This window comes from Pelodiscus sinensis, chromosome 2, assembly GCF_049634645.1.
Source record: "Pelodiscus sinensis isolate JC-2024 chromosome 2, ASM4963464v1, whole genome shotgun sequence".
In the NCBI taxonomy this organism is placed as follows: Eukaryota; Metazoa; Chordata; order Testudines; family Trionychidae; genus Pelodiscus; species Pelodiscus sinensis.
The window spans coordinates 239,541,724-239,563,373 of record NC_134712.1 but is presented as its reverse complement, the minus strand read 5'-3'; the positions used below and the strand labels follow the sequence as shown (position 1 = coordinate 239,563,373).

The following is a 21,650-nucleotide window of genomic DNA, read 5'->3' as shown; positions in this document are numbered from 1 at the left end:
GTATTGAAATAATGCTTAAATGAGATGCATCTAGGGAACAAAATGCTAACTTTGGACTAGATGCACACACTAGATAAATACACTTTCTGCTGCTCTTTTAACCCCATCCAGAACCCAAGGAGTGAAGAGGAAGAGGAACAGAAATAACAGATTTATTACTTTAGCTGTAGGTGCAGAATTGCTCTCTAGATTTTAATTGTCTACCTGGATTCTGATACTGCATCAATCACCAGGGTCTCCAATCCCATTATATAATCTCAAGTACTTTGTTGTGATTTCGTTTTTTAAAATTACTTAGATTATGAGGTTATCATTTCTTCTGAGATACTATTGCAAAGTCTATTATCTTTCAGCTAGAAATCATGCAAGGCTTTAATAATCATGTTTGTGTTTTTCTAATAAGACCCCAGTTTTTTCCATCATGATCTTTAAAATGAAAAACTTCAATTAGTTTAGCACTCTAGGTGATTCTTGGTCATGACAAACAATTATAATCCCATACTTTCACACACACAAGAAAGCGGAAGTTGTTGCAGGGAAGTGGAAAGCAAGGGAAAAGTTAGTGTTCCTTAAACTGGAGAGAATTTTTTTGGTTTTGGTTGGTTCCCTTCACTCCTTGGTTGAAACACTGAACAGAGTGATGAATTGTCCTCCCATAATAAGAAAGTCACATGCTAAAAGACCATGAACACATCTATAACGTTTCCCTGGACTTATAATAATAATAATAGAAAAACAAATGTCCAACACTACAATTACTCCATATTTAATACTTGAAGATTTATCCAGTGTTGCTTGGGTCCTTAATTCCCCCCCTCCCCCATTTAAATCATTGTTCTGGGGTGGAGCTGGGGTTCAGTATGCAGGCTGCCCTGGGAGAAAGGATTACTCCAGCCCTCTCTTACTTCAGGAGCTTGGGACCACGTGAAAAGTGCCTCTCTGTGGTCACTGCAGTTCCAGCAGGCACAGCTGGAAGAGCAGTGCACATTCCCCTGCTGGGGCAAGTCCATGTTCATCTTTCCGGTGCTCCCTAGTCAGGGTGAGGAATGTAGCAAACTGTGCACTTTCCCCTTGTTCCCTGATGAAGGGAAATAACCAATAATGTTGGTGTAGGAATCAGGGGGAGGGAGAGGAGCTTCAGCCCTGCCACTCTCCCTGAAGGATGCCCCGAGGGTGGGAGGCTCATGGATGGGGCAGTCCCAGACTGGGGCGGGGAGGAGTGCCCCCAGAAAACCCCTTTCACATGCCTGTTGATTCTCTCTTTTCTGTATGGTTTTATGAGAAGCATTTCCATTCCAGGCACATTCCATTTTCCTGGTACAATCAAACCCTTACCTAGCTTTAAGTTATGCTAAGAGGAAGCTAGATGCCAAATTTGATGGTCGTAGCTCTTACCATGTAGGAGGAATTCTTCAACAAAGAGACAGACAGACACACAAATGCTCTCAAATATATAGTGGATACAAAATTTCCATAATCTCACCTTAGTTCCTCAAATGGCCCCTCATAGCAGATGTTTAACAGTCCATAAAGCTTGTGCTGGTTTTCCTGGGAGCAGAGCCCAGGCGGGGCTCTAATAGTGACAGGTTCCAATGAATCTGTACTGCCACGGAACAATTGTGGTGTGGTTTCTCTTGATGCCCAGAGCACAGGCTTTTTTCACAGAGGATAGTGGCCCTCTGAAGATCAGTGTGATTTGGGGGCAACATTCAATTCTCTTCTGCCACTTTTTCCTAATGGAACAACATGGGGGATAACTAAATGGAACCTGAAGCACACTTCTTCCCCCATACTCTTCCTGCTCTGTGCTTTCCCGGTAAGAGAGTGACTGGGGGTATTCTTATTAGGCCAAGGAATGTGAAAAATAGTCTCATGAAGCCAGAGTCTTGTTTACCATGATTCAAAATGGAAATGCTTCAGAGAGAGAGAAGAAATATACAGTAAGAAAGTTTTAGAACTTTCATTTTAAAAAGGACCTCAAGTAACTTTTCCAGATATTATTGTAATTCTGGAGAGGGACAGAGGTCTGAGGCATACCTAGAAACATTTCTGTGACAGATAGTTTTATCTGTTTGAACTAAAGGCAGCTACTAATTGAATATCACATGGCTGTCATTGCTACTGATGTGGTTGTGTATAATATACTATACACACAAGATAACATGGCACAGCTGTAAACTGGAGAGGAAGGATGGATTTGTGGTAAAGCTAACGTGCTGGAATATAATACAGGGTTCAGTTCCTGGCTCTGCCACAGATAGGAGAGGCCCGAGGCCGGCTACAGCAGGTGGCAGCTAGGCGGGGCGGTGCAATTGACACCCCTGCCTGCATGGCCATCAATGGCCATGACATCATCTCGGGGCACCCCAGAGCCCCATGACGTCATCATCGGGCGCCCAGGCCAGTGGCACCCTAGGCAGCTGCCTAGCTCACCTAGGCTCCCGGGCCGCCCCGGCCACAGACCTTATAGGAGTCATAATAACCAGATTTTCAGTGTTATTATTCCCCTAGAAACAGTGAGAGCTGCTAAGTCTGAGCACTCTTGAAAATCTATTCTTTGATTCTCCAGCTCTGTTTCCCCATCTGTAAAATGGGGATACTATTACTTTAGAAGGTACACATAAGAACGGCCATACTGGGTCAGACCAAAGGTCCATCAAGCCCAGTGTCCTGTCTGCTGACATAGGCCAATACCAGATGCTCCAAAGGCAGGGATCACAACAGGTAATCTTCACGCGATTGCTCCCCTGTCACCCACCTCCAGAGAAACAGAAGCTAGGGATGCCATTCCTACCCATCCTAGCTCATAGTCATTGATGGACCTATCCTCCATGAATCTCTAGCACTTTTTTGAAGCCTGTTAAAGTTCTAGCTCCTACCGCATCTTCTGGCAAGGAGTTCCACAGGATGACTGTGCGCTGTGCATTCTTTTCCCCATCCTTCATCTGTATTTCTATTTCTATGATATGCTCTGTGGGCACAGGGACTACTATTATACGTTTGCACAGCATCTAACACAATGGAATCCATATAATACAGTAGAGGTTAGTATAATACAAATAAATAATAATGGTGCTATTGATGTGATAATACCAGACAGAATCATGTTATAAATGTGTTTATCACGCACTTTGAGTTCATTTGCCTGCTGCCCATTAACCTAGTTTTTCACTATGACACCTTTTTCAGCAGCTGCTGCTATTTGGGGAGGGAAATGAGACAAAAATATTTCCTCTTCCTCTCCCCAAGTGCAGAGCTGCCAAGAACTCAAACTAGGCAAAATTTAGTCCTGAACCAGCTACAGTTTCTCAATAGATAAAAATGTTCAGACCTTATCTTGTGGCCGCCCAGGGGTAGAAATGGGGGTTTAGCCCATTATAAGGAAAGATTTCTAGCTTAAATGAAACATAGCATTTACTTCTAGGTATGGAAGGACCTGACAGATTTTGAAAAAGTTATATTTTCATGGCTCAAGAAGCTATTATAGCCCATTTTAGAGGTTTCTGTGGCTACCCCTGAACACTGGACTCATAAAAAAGTCTGAATTTAAAAAAATATAAAACAGTTTTTCCTTGTAAAATATGGGGTATGTACATAGCAGCTTCTTATTTGGAAGGACCAGCATAATTTACTTTTTTTTAAAGTTAGGTTTTTATAAAGATACCCATCATCATGATTTCTTAATTGCCGCCCATGGAAAGTAAACACAGAATCACTCTCCTCTTCTATGCCTGCCACGGGAACAAACTTACAATTCAGATTTTGTGCAAAATACATATTTTATGAAATGTGAAATTACTGGTGTGTTTGAGGGGGACGAAAAGAGGGAGCTAGGACAAGATTGTTTGTCTTTTGTAAAGTAAAGTCACTATCCCATATTACTTTATAAGAATTTGTGAGGTTCTCTTGAACGGCAGCAAATGTGTATATATATATGTTAAAGAATATGAACTCTCTCAGAACAGGCATTCTTCCCTTGGTACTATAGCCAACAAAAGCCAGAAGTAAAAAGGATTAATAATGGCAGTAAGTATTATTACAGGAGTTTCTGAAAATTAGAATGTACTTACCGGTAGTGCCAAAACTTTAGTGGAAACACAGCAACTTGGATATTTAATATGGGGGGAGAGGGAGGAACAAAAATACAAAGTCTCTGGATCAATTTTCTCACTGGCCTTTTTAAACTCCTATGGTATGCTAGCCAATGATGAAGAGATCACGGCTGATACCCTGATTTGCCTTGCTGCTGTCATATGCAATAAAGATCTTATAGGAACAGGCGCAAGAAAAAAAAAGGGGGAGGAGAAGGGAGGAACAGCTCAGTCCCTAACTGAAGTTTCTTAGCATCTTTTTTAATATAATAGCTCTCTAGTAATTATGAACATAGGCACTGTCATACCAGATAAGCTCTGTGATCGATCTAATCCAGTAACTTGTCTCCCAAACTACAAGTAGGCAGATGCAGAAGAATCTCTCTCCATAAAGATCTCATCATAACTTAGATACTGTCTTAAACTCTAAAGCACGAGGCTTTACAACCCTTTCAAAACTTCTTCTTGGCGTTATCTATTTTAGCCAGGCTATTTTGTCCAATTCTTCCCTGCATCTTACTAAATTCTTAGTTTTTAGGATAGCCTGTGGCAATGAGTTCTACAGTCTAAATATGCGGAAAACCAAAAGCGTTTCCTCTATGTGTTTTGAATTTTCTCTTATAAATTCAATGAAAGTTCCCTTCTTTTTGTATGATTAAAAAAAGGAGAACAGACATTCCTGTTTCATGGTGATAGAACAATTGTTTTGAGGTTGAAGAATGGCCTCCTACAAGGATCAGTATTATCGCCAATGTTATTTAAATTATATTGAAATGACCTACTATAGACTGGGTCTTACAAGTTTGTTTAGGAAGACGACATATGTCTCCGCACTTAGTCACTCTCCTTTGACATGCTTGAGAGCGTTCTGAAAACAAATATGGTGGCTATGGCCCATTATTATTGTCAGTTGCGCCTGATATTATAGTGAGCATCTTCCACTTACATCATGCACACACAGGCAAGAAATCTGTACATAACTCTCAATAATCAGTACATAAAGGTGACCATTATTCAAATCCGGTCTATCTAGATGTCATGCTGGTCAGAATTCTCACGTATCATGACCATCTTACAAGAAGACAAGTGACTAACATCAAAATATTTAACAGCCTGCTTGGGAAACCGGTCCCAACAACTTGGGATGCCAGTGTCCAAGAGCGACGCACTTCAGCCATGACATTGCTATTCAGCTTCAGTGTACTGTATTCCAGTATGGGCTCACTTATCGCAATAAGGATCAATGCATAACTTACACCACACATTATTTCAGGCACACTTAAATCTTCTCTACCATAGTGACTGGTTCCCTGCAACATTGCTCTGCCCTACGTTTGCAGAGAGGAAAATGTAGTAAAGCTTGTGATGAAATTGTATAATATGTCACATCTACTGGAAAGGTGATAGGGAACAGCCAGCATGGATTTGTAAAGAACAAATCATGTCAAACCAATCTGATAGCTTTCTTTGATAGGATAACAAGTCTTGTGGATAAGTGGTGGATGTGGTATACCTAGACTTTAGTAAGGCATTTGATACAGTCTCGCATTATATTCTTATCAATAAACTAGGCAAATACAACTTAGATGGGGCTACTATAAGGTGGGTGCATAACTGGCTGGATAACCGTTCTCGGAGAGTAGTTATGAATGGTTCACAATCCTGCTGGAAAGGCATAACAAGTAGGGTTCCGCAGGGGTCTGTTTTGGGACCGGCCCTGTTCAATATCTTCATCAACGATTTAGATATTGGTATAGAAAGTACGCTTATTAAGTTTGCAGATGATACCAAGCTGGGAGGAATTGCGACTAATCTGGAGGATAGGGTCATAATTCAAAATGATCTGGACAAATTGGAGAAATTGTCTGAGGTAAACAGGTTGAAGTTTAATAAAGACAAATGTAAAGAGCTCCACTTAGGAAGGAACAATCAGTTTCTCACATACAGAATGGGAAGCAACTGTCTAGGAAGGAGTACGGCAGAAAGGGATCTAGAGGCTATAGTGGACCACACGCTGACTATGAATCAGCAGTGTGATGTTGTTGCAAAGAAAGCAAACATGATTCTGGAATGCATTAACAGGTGTGTTGTGAGCAAGACATGAGAAGTCATTCTTCCGCTCTACTCTGCGCTGGTTAGGCCTCAGTTGGAATATTGTGTCCAGTTCTGGACACCGCATTTCAAGAAGGATGTGGAGAAATTGGAGAGGGTCCAGAGAAGAGCAACAGGAATGATTAAACATCTATAGAACATGACCGATGAAGGAAGGCTGAAAGAACTGAAAAGAGAAGATTGAGGGGGGACATGATAGCCGTTTTCAGGTATCTAAAAGGGTGTCATAAGGAGGAGGGAGAAAACTTGTTCTCCTTGGCCTCTGAAGATAGAACAAGAAGCAATGTGCTTAAACTGCAGCAAGGAAGGTTTAGGTTGGACATTAGGAAAAAGTTCCTAACTGTCAGGATAGTCAAACACTGGAATAAATTGCCCAGGGAGGTTGTAGAATCTCCATCTCTGGAGATATTTAAAAGTAGGTTAGATAATTGTCTGTCAGGGATGGTCTAGACTGTATCTGGTCCTGCCATGAGGGCAGGGGACTGGACTCGATGACCTCTCGAGGTCCTTTCCAGTTCTATGATTCTACTGTTAATTAAAGACTTTTAAACCCAACATGTGGTCATTTGCCTGTACATTGTCTGTTGTGAATAAGTTTACTGCAGAGGTGTCATGGCAAGCTTAATTGTCTGTAGAAAAAGTGAAAAACAATTATCTTATCTTGGATCCCACTTCAACCCAAATTTGATTGACCATGAAGGCAATGGAGTCTTTTGAACTGGTTTCATAGTGGACATGGAATTTCAGTGATATTTTAGAGACAGTCCACTATGTCAGTGTGGGCAGTCACAAACTGACATATTGTTGAGGACTGCAAAATGACTCAACTTCCTGGAAGTATTCGTACCTTGAACATCATTGTTAAGAATGCTGTGGCTTGGCTTGATCTGACCAGTTTGCATATACCACCAAAAATAAAAAATAAAAGAAAAAAGGTCTGTTTATTGTAGAAGGAAGACAGAATGGGAATCTCTTTTCATGGGAGTTTTCCATGCTCTTAATCGTCTTTGTCTCCCTTCTCTGAGCCTCTCCCATTCTTCAGTATACCTTCTGACATGGAATAACCAGTATTGTTCACAGTATCCAGAGGAGGCTGAATCATTGATTTATATTTAGCTAACTTCCAAAGCTCTCAAAGAAAGGATTATCAATCAACAATGTTTAGAAGGCCCCTGGGTTGATCCAGATAATCAAGACAAAGTCAAACTGAGAACAGCCTGCTAGGCAATTCTACTATATATTTTAATTTCACAGTTAAGAGATTTCTAGAGAGGTTAATAAGAAAGCCTGTCACTGAATCACAACCCTTAATTCAAGCCAAACACTTTCCTTCCACAGAGAACCATGGAGGGATTCTGTTACTGGCTGTTGGAAAGAGATGGTGTCAGGGGACCTTTCTCCATACTACCAGCCAAAAGGCAGAAGAACCTTTCCTTTTCTCACTATCATCCTCCCCCAGTCCTCGTATTCCTAGTTCAGTGGTCGCCAACCTTTTTAAGCACTAGATCACTTTTTGAATTTAAGTGCAATCCAGGATCTCCCTCAAATCCAAATATCCTTGTCCCATCTCCTTTGTGCTCCTTGCCCTGCCTCTCTCTGAGGCCCTGCCCCTTCTCAATCCATTCTCCCTCCCCCCTCGCTCACTTTCACCAGGCTAGAGCAGAGGGTTGGAGTGTAATTTCTGGTCTTGGGTTAAGGGATTTAGAGTGTGAGGGGCTCTGAGCTGAGCTTGGGGCAGGCAATTGGGTTGCAGGAAGGGGTCCTAGGTACAGGTTCTGGGAGGCTGTTTGGTTGTATGGAGGCTCAGGGCTAGGGCAAGGGCTTTAGGTATAGAAGAGAGTTTATGACTTGGGTAGGGGTTCAGGATGTGGACTCCAGTTGGGCACTGCTTACCTCAGGTGGCTCCTGGGTGGTGGTGCAGTGGGGCTAAGGCAGGCTCATCCCTGCCCCAGCCCTGCACCACTCCCAAAAGCAGCTAACAAACTTGCTCTATCCCTAATTCTGTTGTGCCCCCTCTCTGCTCTGGAGATAGGATACAGGGTGGGAGAAGAGAGCACCTTGACATCATCACCCTCTTCTCCCTCCCCTGTCCTGCACAGCAAGCAGGAGGCTTGGAACTGGGGAACAGTTCCAAGGCAAAGGACCAGAGATGCACAGCAGTGGGAAGAGGAGAAGCTAAAGTGCTGGCACTTGATAGCCATGTGGCCAAACCAGTCATGATCACCCGTTAGAACCTCCACGATCTACCAATAGATCCTGATCTACTGGCCGGTGACCACTATCCTAGTTACTGTGAAAGATCAGTTGTCTCTCCTCCCTTATGCAAATATTCTGCCTGATACATTTAGGAGCCAGAGTTTGGAAAGCACACCTGTAGTACTATAGCTGGGTAGGAATGCCTGCATGCTACCATACCCATCCGCTTCAAGCTCTTCCATTTGTGGGCAGAAATCAGTTGGAATGGAGAGCTGTGGGGCTAAAAAGTTTCAGGTCTCAGTTCATGGAGTGGGGAGGAGAATGGTTTGCCCCCAACAAACATTTAACTAAAGAATGAAGGAAGATTTGCAATATGATAAAGATGAACTGTTCCTTCTTGGAAGTAATAAGTAAGCCACTTATGAGACCTGTATGCTGGCAGAACAATACAGTTCAGGAAAAGCAAGAACAGCCCAAATAACATGAAAAAGCTATGTAGCAGCCTACAACTAGGTTACCTAGACTAAAAACAGTTTGCACAGAACAGAAATAGAATTATATCAGCCTGAAATATCAAAACAAAGTATTTACTTGATCAAAACAGCTATTTATTTAGAAGGCAGTAATCCCAAACAGCAATACAAAAATCACTTGTATTTGCCTTCAGCAAAAATAAATAAATAATGTAGAATGGTTGAGCAAACACTAGAGAAGGAAAAACCCAATTCACTTAACCATTTGGTTATATCATCTGCATCAAACTAGACTTCTTCCAACTAAAAAGAAAAAACCTATTGGGCTTCTCTTAAAATAAATGACTTGTTCTTTGAAAGGCTTCAATTATGTGTGTTCTTTCAAAGTTTCTTTTCTGCGGTCTTGCTGTAGTCATTTTAGAGAAATGTAAGTGATGGCAATTGGATCTGTATGCTGAAATGTGACATCCCCTAGCAACCTGAATTTGAAATGCAACATTAAAAAGGCAAGATCATTCCTGTTATGATGGAACATATTAGAGCCACTATTGCCAAAAATATTTAATGGTAAAGTAAAAATATGAAATAACATCTGCTTCAGTTTTTATTTTTTTCTTATTGTTTTGTAGAATGTTCAAAAGAAGGGGCTCTTTTTGTTTTTTTACTTATCAGGAGGTTATTGCTCCTATGTTTAACACACACAAATGTCTTGGTAAACAGGCACTCTCACCCCTCTTTAGCTGGAATCTTTGGAAGAATCTGAACACTGATATCTCATGAAGCTTATCCCTCCCAAACATTTTTCCTGAGGCTTATTTGATACTGCATAATTTTTTTAAAAAAAAATCAAAGAACAATTTTTTTTCTAGTTTTGCTTTTCAGAGTCTGCCTAGTTCTTACAGGAGTGCTATGTGATCATGTCAGAGTAGTGAATCTCTGGAATAAATTGCCTCAGGAGGTCATGGGAGCTCCATCACTGGAGATATTTAAGAACAGGTTGGATAGACATCTATCAGAGATGATCTAGATGATGCGTGGTCCTGCCATCAGAAAAATTCAGGTTCTGCTCATCTACAGTCCCATAACATCTCAGAGGGGCTACGTCTAGACTGCATCCCTGTGTCGACAGAGGGATGCAAATCAAGTACGTCAAAATTGCTAATGAAGCAGGGATTTAAATATCCCACGCTTCATTAGCAGAAACGTGGCTGCCACTTTTTTTTTTTTTTTTTTTTTTTATATGGAGCTTTTTCGAAAAAACAAAAACAAACCCAGCAGTCTAGACATGGATCTGTCAAAAATAAACCCTTTTTCAACAGATCCTGTATTCCTCAAAAAATGAGGTTTACAGGATCTGTCGAAAAAGGGTTTATTTTCGACAGATCCACGTCTAAGCTGCTGGGGGTTTTTTTTTCGAAAAAGCTCCGTGTCGAAAAAAAGTGGTGGCCATGTTTATGTTAATGAAGTGTGGGATATTTAAATCCCTGATTCACTAGCAATTTTGACATGCCTAAACTACATCTCTCTGTCGACAGAGAGGTGTAGCCTAGAGATGCCCAGGAAGTGAAGATGCGGAGAGCTGTGCCTGCTCGTCTTCCCTCACACTGGCCTATTGAAAGGAACTGACAAGAAGTATGTAGCAGGAAAAATGCTGCTTCTTGACATCAGGGAGACATATTGTACCTGGGCTCCTCCCAAGCAGTCCAGTTCTACCCTAGCCCCAACAGACAGGATCTTCAGTAGTCTCATGTGTTTAACTAGTCAGACTCCCTCCATTCCAGGAATTGTGATCTGACTGCACTCAGTTATTCTGGACCTTTGGTTAGAGGTCTCCCACATTAAATTAGAAATGAATAGCTTTATCTAGTCTAAATGAACTGGGAAAAATAAATTAATTGAATGTGTATGGCTCATTTTGCTGTTGGATGTTCCATGGACCTGTCAGAGCATAATACTATGGTATTGGACACTTTAGAAAACCCTAAGTCAGAGAGAGAGAGAGAGAGCAAGCAAACAGAGAAGGAACAGGACTGATTTTCCTCTAACTTCTACTGTTGTAAATCACAAATAACTCCAATGAAGACAATGGAGGAGAAATCAGATCCCCAGCACTGCTTTTTAAGGAATGTAAAGATGCACCCCATGGGACTGCAGATCAAATACTTCCCAATCCATTAGGCAAGGTTGGCTCTCTCTGCCTTCTCGGTATGGTACAGGCATTGTGCCATAATTGATTTACTACAGGGAAACAATCCACTGCACTGTGCCTGAGAGTAGCCTGAAACAGCTCGAGCTAAACTGGCAGTTAGCCAGTGGTGTCAGCGCGATGAAATTGGGGCAGTTCTGGAAGGCAGGCACTTGGTGAGCCAGAGTAGGGGTCAAGACCTTGTCATTCAGGTAGTGGCCATCACATCAGGCAGAAAAGTGAGAGTAACTGCTGTTGCAAGCTCAGAGAGATGCCCCATCATTGCCAGGGAAGTATAATTGTTGGGTGCTCCTGTTGAATTGGTAAAGAGAAGGGATTTGACCATTTTTAGTTCCAGTTGCTTGTTATTACTGCTGCCACTCTTGCCACCCAGAAGACCAAAATCCGGAAAGAGTATCTCTGAATAAGAGGAGCTTCTTTTCAGACCCGAAATTCAGAGAAAAAAGGCAGGAAAGATAGTTATAGTTACCTTCAGTGTCCAGAGGTACTGACTATTCAGTACACTTTCCTAAGCAAGGCTATAGTTTGTGTTTGGGAAAGATGGATACACTATCTAATAATTAAAGGATAATCACTAATTTAAAACTACTACTCCCACTAGTTTTTTCTTAGCCTTCTCCTGTACCACCAATGAACAAATGAATTATAGGAAGGAACTAGCTTTTTTTATTTGTTCTGTTATGGGCTATGACCAGCTATGGTACCTATAGACAGTAAAATAATAAAGATGACTGAGTTCTATAGAATAAATTTAAATAACAAATTTAATGGGAGAAAACAAACCTCCCTTCACTCCCTGCTGCCACCCATCCATACCAGTCAGGTTTATGGACAGCTGGCTCTCAGAAAGATTGGAATGAAATGAAGTGCCTATGTCCGTCTGGCACCCTCTCTTCCAAGGAATAACAACAGGAGTTCAGTATATACTTCATCTTCTTTAGTAGGCCCTCAAAGAACAACTCTCTCCAAATCTCCCACTTCCTTCTCCAACAAAAGTGTTCTAGCATGGACTGCAGTGCTCACATTACAACAATCATGAAACTATTTTGGAGGATGATGCCTGCCTACAGTCAGGGTGAGTCATTTCTCTCCTCCTAACATTCAGCAAGTCTCAAAAGTTTATTTCTCAATTTTCATATTTAAAAATAATACATTTTCAGTTGATAGCTGAATGTTACTGGAAGGGTAGAAACTCACGCTAATAATATGCAGACTCTGCTCTCCAAAGATGTTCCATAGGGCTTACAATATAGGCAGGACTGTTCATGCTAGAGCATTTAATCAAAGAAAGGGGTACTAAATCTAAATATTTGGCCTTTCAGAAGCTAACAATTAAGTTGGACATTTTTTATTAAACTTTTTCTGCAGGTCACTTCAATGCTAGGAGTACAATAGAACTGTTTGACAAATTTCTAATGCTTTTAAACTCACAGTATCCTATAACTATATTACTATTTCATACATCCTTCTGCTATAACAGGTAGTGAAGTGGAAGTCACATATTCCACTGCACTCTAGTAGTGTGAATCATCCTGTACAGTTAATCAGATAAAATCTGATTAAGAGTTAATCGCACCTTTGTACACCACTTCTTTTGCCGCATCCTCTGTTAGCCATCTATTTAACTAACTTTAATGAAATATTTACCTCCATACACCCACTTTAAATTATTTGCCCTGATATTACCACATTTAATCACCTCACATAATTCCCTTTTTTATTATTATGCACCATTTTTGTATTGAATATACTCTGTGGCATATAAAAACTGTCCCGTACTATGGATCAAGATTTTATGTTACAATGAACTATATAAGTTACATTTATATAGGATTATTTGCTTATTCTTAAAACAAAAATCCAGTTAATTAAAGTATACAAAATAGTTTATACTGGGAGTTTTCCTAACACCAAAAAGGCTCTAAAAAAGAGCAACTTTGAAAAATATATTTATGACAGAGACCAATGTACTTTTGCTTGATAGGATATTGAAGTCTGTCTTGTCACTTTATACTCCCATGTGAGTATTTATCTTTTATAAGAACACAGAAAAATTATGTTTTAACGCTATCATTTATATTGAGGGATGATGCACAAGTGATTTGTATATATCATGCGTGCTATAATACTTAAGGTATTTTTGAATTTCTCAACTTGTCAGATTACTTAGTCACAAAAAAGATCTTGTTTTTTTTCTTCATCAACAGAAGCATATTAGGTTGCACTGTTCCAGAGAGTATTGATAGGCCAACACCATAATAAGGCAAATATATTAATTGTGAAAATTGTATATCTATTAAATATCAACGTGTAGATCACATACAGAGTCTGAAATATCTAGCTACACCATAGTATACCCATATCTGATGATACAAGACTGGCAAGATAGTCAAATTAGAAAAGCATGACTCTGTTGGAGTCCTTCTATCAGATTCTGTTAAAAAAATTGGTTTTGGCAGAATCAGTTTTCAAATTATTTAACAGGCAACTGACATACATTATTTTTTAAAAAGCTGTTTCAAATCATAAATGAGAGCAGAATCAGGGGCTTCCAGTCACGGAGAATTTTACTATTGGCTTTGATATGGGCAGGACCAAGACATTATTAAGAACACATTTTAAGACAAAATATTGCATTTTCCCTTATTTACCTGTCAAAATCAGGTATCTGGGTTCTACAAAAGTGGAGTATATCACTACCCACTTGAACTGATAGCATTCAGTACTTTTAATGTCAACAACTCTTACAAGAGCACTAGAACCCTGAATGCAGACCTCACAAAGTATTTCATTGTCTTAATCTCTCATTTTCTGGTACATCTCCCAACAAAGAAGTTCCTTTACTTCACCCTTGGAGGAAGTAAATATGTTCTTCTGTGCTTCAGTAAACAAAACTTAATAGCCCTAGAAATTGTATCAGTATAATAATAGAGCTCACTAATCATATATCTGAAGGTGTGCATTTAGCCTCAACCATAGTGATGTTGCATGGACCACTAACACTGATGCAAAGAAACCATATTCACTAGCTAAGTTCTCCAATTCAAAATATAAAGCAAGCAAGTAACTTTACATCTCTGTGCAATTCAGCAATCCCCCTCTATGCAAGGGTCAAAAGACAGGTACAGTTGGACTCGCAATACTTCTCTGTGAACTGACAGAGCATTCCTAAACAGTAGGAAAAGCTATGTAGCACTTTAAAGACTAACAAGATGGTTTAATGGGTGATGAGCTTTCGCGGGCCAGACCCACTTCCTCAGATCATATTCCGGAATATGATCTGAGGAAGTGGGTCTGGCCCGTGGAAGCTCATCACCTGTTAAACCATCTTGTTAGTCTTTAAAGTGCTACATAGCTTTTCCTTTTGTTTTAGCAAGATCAGACTAACACGGCTACCTCTCTATTCCTAAACAGTAGCAGTCACCAGCATAAACCATCATTATTTTAATAAACTGCACGCTAATGGGAGCAGCGACAACTAAGATGTGCACTTAGTGGCACTGTTTGCAGGCTGCCCCTAATGCCTGTTTTCCTCTGGGTTATGTCCCAAAGGCTTCAAAGTGCACAAGAAAAATCTGCTTAGTGTTGCGAACTAAATCAAAGAGTATTTGCTGAAGATTCCTACAGAGCTTCTGCCCTAATGTTGTGGAAGAAGGAGTGAGCTTGCCCAATACTACATTTGCTTTCCAAAGACGATCAAAGCAACAGGAACAACAAATACAAACATGACAGAGAGAAGGGGAAATAAGGACATCTCTTTAATGATCTCTGAACTACACTGATTTAAACCACCAACTATACATATACTGGACAAGAATATGAAAAGTACAAAAAGGTACACAAAATATTTGGTCTGGGTCTATGAATAAATTGTGTTTTATGACATATAACATTTGACAAGATAGACAACCATTAAATTTGAAAAACTGTTTGATCACATCCTAGCAAAACCAACCTACATCTTTTCTTTGCAAATGGACAAATTAAATCTGAATAGCACATTTATCCTTCCAAATGTTTGAACCATATTTTTTAAATATTCTGTTAGGGATGGCAGAACAGCTACAGCCAAAGGCGAGCTGTTACCATTATATAACCTCCGAAAAATCAAGGTAACGCAGATATTTCAAATTTGTTTTGCACTACTAACTGACAGGTTCTTGGAAGGCCAATTTTCCCCCAAGTTTTAAAATGGTTGAAACTTTTATTTAAAGTAGTTCACACACACACTATGTATACAAGACATATTTCCGCTAGGAAAAAATAACTGATTGTTCATAGCAGAGCTACATTTCATAACATTCATTCTGTCTCAGCGCCTTATGCAGCAGGCTACGTGCACAGCATGGCTATTACACAGACTTTGTATAGTTAGATTTGCATTGTAACTGTCACAGATCTGATACAATATCAGAAGACTGGACTGAATCCCAGCTCCCACTAGCAGTGTTTCTACAAAGGTAACAGTGAATGTTGACAATACAGTTTGTTTTTGCTTTCTCCCCACATACAGGCTACAAGGAGACCCCAAGTTTTGAAAGAATCCTTCTATGTTCACACGTAAAAATGAAGAATAAGAAAGGAGAAAAATCTTCACTGATTTTTTTGTGGCTGAACTAGGTTAAATCCATAATGTTTTTGTTAAGAATAGAAAAAGTAGGTGGGTCTTGTTTATATGATAAGAAGATCCTCCCAATAAATATAAATGTCAAAATGTTAAAGAGTTCTTCCTACTTGACAATTGTATTTACCAGTTGATTTTCTCTCTCCACTTAATTGCACAGAAGTTAAATCTGATTTGCTATTTAAGCTGCAGACAATAGTGCATTATCAATCTGTCATGCCTTAAACGTCAGCAGACATATTCTGCATCTACCCAGCTAATATTCAATTATGTCATATATTTATTATACATATGTGTTAATTAAGTGGATAGCTAGGAAACTGTTTAAAATTGATAAGGTAAGAAGAGTTTACATTTGAACTTCTTGTATTCAAATTTCAAAGAAACTTTCTGGGGTTCTTCTCCTCCCAAAATATTAGTAGGGCCTGCAGGTTCATCTTTAAGAGTGCCAGTCAAGATCAGGCAACAAGATCATTTGCTTCTCCTTATTTCCATATTTGTTTTGATGATGCAATGCAAAATTTCCATCCCTCAAACATTACAGATACATCTTAGATTTAGCCAAATTCAAAGCAAAATTATTTTTACTCGAAGGACAAGGGCTCAATATTCCTCCCATTGAAGTCCCTGGGATTTTGTTACAGAAAAAAAAAACAGCAAGCAAATGGTTAGTCTGTAACAGACTAACACAGCTACCCCTTGAAGCTCCTGAACATACAAGACACTGGGATTTTGTCACCTTCTCATTAGAAAGAGGATTGGACACTACAGACACACTTGGCTAGATCACTGCTTGATGAGAGTAGCAGTAGCATCACCAGAACTGTCTGAATGTTACCTTTGGCTCCAATTCTGGTGGCTGTTCCTGCTACCATTGAACTCAGAAGTAAAACTCCCATTGACTTCATTGAGAAAGACCAAGATTTTTAGGAATCGAGAGCCAAATCATGCCTTCCCCCCCACTCCCAGTAGTTCCACTGTTAACCAATGGGACTTCTTAGGAAAATGAGGTTAGTAGGATTTAGTCAAAGAATGTCAATTTTATCTTTAAAACGGAATATATTGTTAGCATTTACATATTTTGTTTCAGAAAACAGATCCTTAGATCTTATTTGTAGCAAATTTTTTAAAATATAAAAATCTGGCAAGAAGAAATGAAGCGCACATTTCATTTAGCATCTGGATTACAGATTCTTATTAAACAAACCAGAGCTCATTATAAAATCAATATCAATTTAACCACCATGCCCCCAAGAGAAATGGCAAAAAAAGGTCACTCCATGAAATTCAAACAATTTTCCTGCTGGAAGGGCACGATTTTAATTACAGATACTATTAATTAGAACTGTCACTGGGAAGACTGTCCTGTTAATTATCACAAATTCAGTTTCAAGTGAGATTTTATAACCTGGAGGGCTTTAAAAAAAAATAAGAAGTCTTACATTCATGTTTAAGTGAAGAAAAAGATTACCTATCTAACTGGAAGTCAATAGCAGGTTTCCTATTTTAAACCTTTTTTGCTTCTCTAAAATAAACCCCACTCCATATTGACATGGTTTTCTTTACCACAGACAACAAAACTAGTTTAGAAATTTGTCCATACTTAGTCTTAGAGAGCAGGTTTTATTGACAATTGCTAGCAACCCTTTCTGCCACTTTGATAAATCCAGACTTTGAAACTAAAGTTTTAAGCTTTCACAATTAGATTTCTTCCCCTTGCTTAGAACTAAAGGTAAAGTCATTCCTTTGAAATGCTAATAGCCATGTGTATGTTTGAATTCACCAGTTCTTTACTGAAAAATTCTCTGGACTGCTTAGCACATCTGAACCCAGGAGGAAATCATCTTTACCACAATTACTGAGAGCCTTCAGAACTTTTGAGTGAATTTATTCCTTTTAAGACTTATAGTTTCAAACTTCAAACTACTCCAATTTACCACAATACAGAAAGAGCACTGTTTGATCTTCAGTACAACTCTGGGAGGTAAAACACTTAATGGCTTTAATTCAAAGGCACCACTAAATAGAATATATTTCGTTTTTTACAATTACAGAGAATTAATAGAAAGGCAATCATATCTTGGAATAATACATATAAAATAACATTCTAAATGTTTTGGGGCCCCAGACGTGTAGCTTCAGGGTGTAACATCTATGTTTTCAGACAGCTAACTAACCAGGAAATAAACACTGATTATTCTAAAGTAACCCTCCCCCCCCCCGCAAAAAAAAACAAAAACAGGCAGTTGTCTCTTAGCCTACTGTTTCTGAAACTGCACGCTCAATATTTCCATTGACTTTTGATTTATTTCAGAAAATTCGGGTGAAATATCCCTGTAATACTCGACACGCATCTGCTCCCATTATGTTCCTGGAAACAGTCCTGGGTATACCTCCCCATCTATCAGCATTATATTTCACTTTATCTGAATAACGGCAGAAGGTGGCAACAGATCGGGTCAAAGGCTCTTTTCATATCAGACCCAAGAAGTCGATGATTCAAAGAGAGAGACGTTTCCCGACAACTAATGCGCAAGCCATTCCCCAGACCCGGAGGAGAGTTTGGTTATGAAAAGTGGCAGGGGGTGACAGATTACAGATATTCGTGTTAATTTTCGGAGAGTTCTACGTTTCCTAGTCGATGCACCTTTCCAGCAACTACAAGAACTGGCCAGATTACTAGCCCGCAGTAAAAAGCGGTTACGAGGTATCTGCGGGGCCCTTACCAGGGTGGCTCCGAGCCTGCGTTGAAAAAACAAAGCCACACCCTTAACTATGAATAACTGATCTCTCGCCCTTGGGGCTGAGAAATGATCCTCTTAAGTGTCGGGGGAGGGGAGAGAAGAGCTGGAAGCACAGCCAGTCCTTACCTGGTACGCAGCAGGGGCATCTGAGCCCGTGTCGGTGCCCAAACCGGACAGCTTCTCTTTCAGCCTGTGATGAGACTGGTGGCGGAGGCAGTAGAGGACCCCAGAAATGACGAGGACCCCAATAATGCAGGCGATGGAGAGAAGGGTGAGGATGATGAATTTGGTGGAGTCTTCATCTTCTTCGGCGCGGTGAGGGAGAAGCTTCAGTTTGCTTTTCTGTCGGGGAGGAGAAAGAAGCAGCGACTGAGCATTTGCTATAGACACTTCAGAGAGACAGAATTTGCCACTGAAGGGAGGGAAAAAACACTTCAGCTCTGCGGTTTTAAAACTACGCCGGGAAAAACACCAAATGGGCACAGATGCAAAGTTTCAGTCAAGCACCAACCGGAGAGAAACGGGCTCAGCAAAAACCAACGGGACACGCAAAGATGAAAGCATTTGTTTTGTTGCTGCTTTAATTTTAAGACCAAAAATAAAAAAGAAGAGTACATGCCTCTCTCACGTACCTGGTCTCATTCTGTAAACATTTGCATAGCTAATGGATTGAAACGTCTTACGATCGGTCCTACCACTGGGTAATCAGAAAAAAATATTTCCAACAATAAGCACTTCACGTCTGCAGTAAGTGTCTGCACTGTAACTATAGGCTGATTGCTTTTATTTAAGTTAACGTAGAACAAGAAATCCCTCTGGTTGAATGATAAGCCACCCTAAAAATTGTTCAGTTTGTTTTTAAAATAACAGTACTCAGGACGGGTCCTGAGTATCTCAAATCACGAGTGAATGGTTTAAGTTGTATTTATGTGTTATGGGCTTGGGGCGTTATAATCAAACATCCACTTTTTTCCTTGAGTAAAAAGCAAACAAAACAAGAAGTAGGTGCTTGTCCTTAACTTCTGTAGAAGGAAAAAAAAGTAACAAACAATGCCAAACTCCTCCAGAATTTTAAGCCATAGGAGAGAATCCTTCTGGTACATTTCACTTGTCTCCATGTGCTAAAAAGTTGTACAATAATTTCCCCTCATTAGCTTCATTATAAGCTATATTAGCAACAATTAAAAACGCAACATGAAAATGAAAAGACCAGGCACGCAAATTGCAGCAAGACTCATTTGGCCAGCATTCCCCTTTTCACAATTACCAGGGAAATGAATTGAAAAGCACGCCCCTGCCTCCGTCCTGGTTGCTACAAGATGAGAACAATTAGCAAACTCCTTTCCACCACCTAATTTCGCGTGGTAACAAAATGGATTTTTCCTCATGAATGCCTGGCCGGCCTATTCATTATCTCTCCTCTATTAGTAATTTTCTGCTCCGTATTCAGATAGCCAGCTCTTAATTTCCTCCTGTCTTGCAGTGTACACAGTGGCTCTTATGTCAGGCCCGGTCCATTTTTATCTTGTAATCATAAAGGCCACCAAAGCAATTATCGCTGGTCTTGACTGTAAAAGCTTGTCATTAATTAGCCTCCTTGCCTTCACAGCGCCGCGGATTAGCTGGAGCTGGGGCTGAGTTAATGGAAATGCAGGTTCAATACGGCTCCCAGATCTCCTTGCCTGGCTGAGCTGAGCACAGGAGGCTCGTTAGGTCTGTGAGCCCCGGGAGGTGGAGTGAGCGGGGTGGGGGCAGGCGCTGGGATGAGCACACAGCGGCTTTGCAGTGCGGGGGCGGCTGCAAAGCCCCCTCCTGCCGGCGCCGCCGGAGCCAGCGGCACTTTTCCTGCACCGGAGCGCAGGGGACTGCGCTGGCTCCCTCCTCTCACGCCTGGCTACAGCTGCGAGCTCCCGGGGCGAATTCCCTCCCCCTCTTTCCCCCCTCCCAGCTCGGAGCGCCCCTCCTCCAGCCCCGCACGGGACGGGCCCGCGCACCAGCGCCAGGGCAGACGCTGGCACAGCCGGGAACAGGCTGGGGGCCACACCCGCACTCTCCTCCTCAAGCGCCTGCTCGCCCGAGCTCGGCGCCTCGCTCCCTACAGCGCCGCAGCCCGGCGCGGGACACCCTGCTCCCCTCCGCCAGGCTCTGCCCAGCCAGCCCAGCCCAGGGGACACCCCGCCCCGCTGCAGCCTGCTCCCTGAACGGCCTGGCTGAGCTAGCCGGAGCAAACCCAGCTGCCTCCCTGGCTGGGCACCTCCCCCTGCCCCTTGGGGCGGGACAGGCCACCGGGGTGTCAACGGGGGCTGGCGGAGCGGAGCGAGCCCCTTTGGTGACAGGCGAGGCAGATCCAGGCGGAGGGGAAACCCCGGGTCACGGAGCCCGCTCCGGCCCTGGCAGTTGAAAGCTTTTCCGCGCTGCCATTAGCATGTCAGTGAAAGGACTTTGTCCCCTCCGGGGGAGCGGGAGCGGCCGCATCTGCATCTCAATAGGACATTCTGGGCAGTGGCCGCGCGCCGCGCCGCTCCCCGCGCTGGCGGACAATGCTCCGCTCCCAGCGCCGAGCGAGGTGTTTTTCCAGGCTACGCAGGGCCTGGAGCTCCGTTCAACAGCAGCCCTACCTCCCTTGCAGCGTTCTCCAGCCAGGGGCCACCTGCCACCTCGGCCGCTTCCCCCAGAGAAACGAAGCAAAGGCCCCGGAGTGAAACGCCCGCATGAGGCCAGGTGTGGCGGGCCGCTCTCTTCCCGCAGCAGAATCGAGCCCCACGGTTTATTTTCCAGCGCGCTACCCAATGAGTTGTGAAAGTCTCCGCTCTGTGCAGACGCACATATCAGCCTGAATACGTAGCCACTTAAAGGGACACCATCAACAAATGTATTCGGTTAAAAAGAAACAGAGTTAACAGCAGTGTCAGCCGCTGCCCTTGCCCCCGAATCCCCCGCCACTTTCCGTCGTTCCATGATCACGTTTGAAACAATTTTCTCTCCTGGGTTTCTACTCTCACAAATAACAGGGGAAAGGACTAGAGAGGAGAAAGATGAAAATGACCAGGCGACGTGCTGTCAAATGGTCCAAGTAAACACATTCAAAAGACGGACACACATCCATTTGCTGCCTACGAGAATGTAAAAGCAATCGTCACCTTTCAAAGTCATCTTTTTCTTTGCGACTGTTAATTTTGCATCTTGAAGTAAAATATTTCTACC

The 21,650-nt window shown here is 41.6% G+C and overlaps 1 protein-coding gene across 1 annotated transcript in view; it reads right to left on the bottom strand.

Moving 5' to 3' along the window:
- PTPRN2 (protein tyrosine phosphatase receptor type N2) overlaps positions 1-21,650 on the bottom strand; it is a 938,219-nt gene that overhangs the window by 121,293 nt on the left and 795,276 nt on the right. The window contains exon 13 of the mRNA XM_075922745.1: positions 18,573-18,788. Coding sequence (XP_075778860.1) covers positions 18,573-18,788 — 216 coding nt within the window. The remainder of the gene's footprint in view (positions 1-18,572; positions 18,789-21,650) is intronic.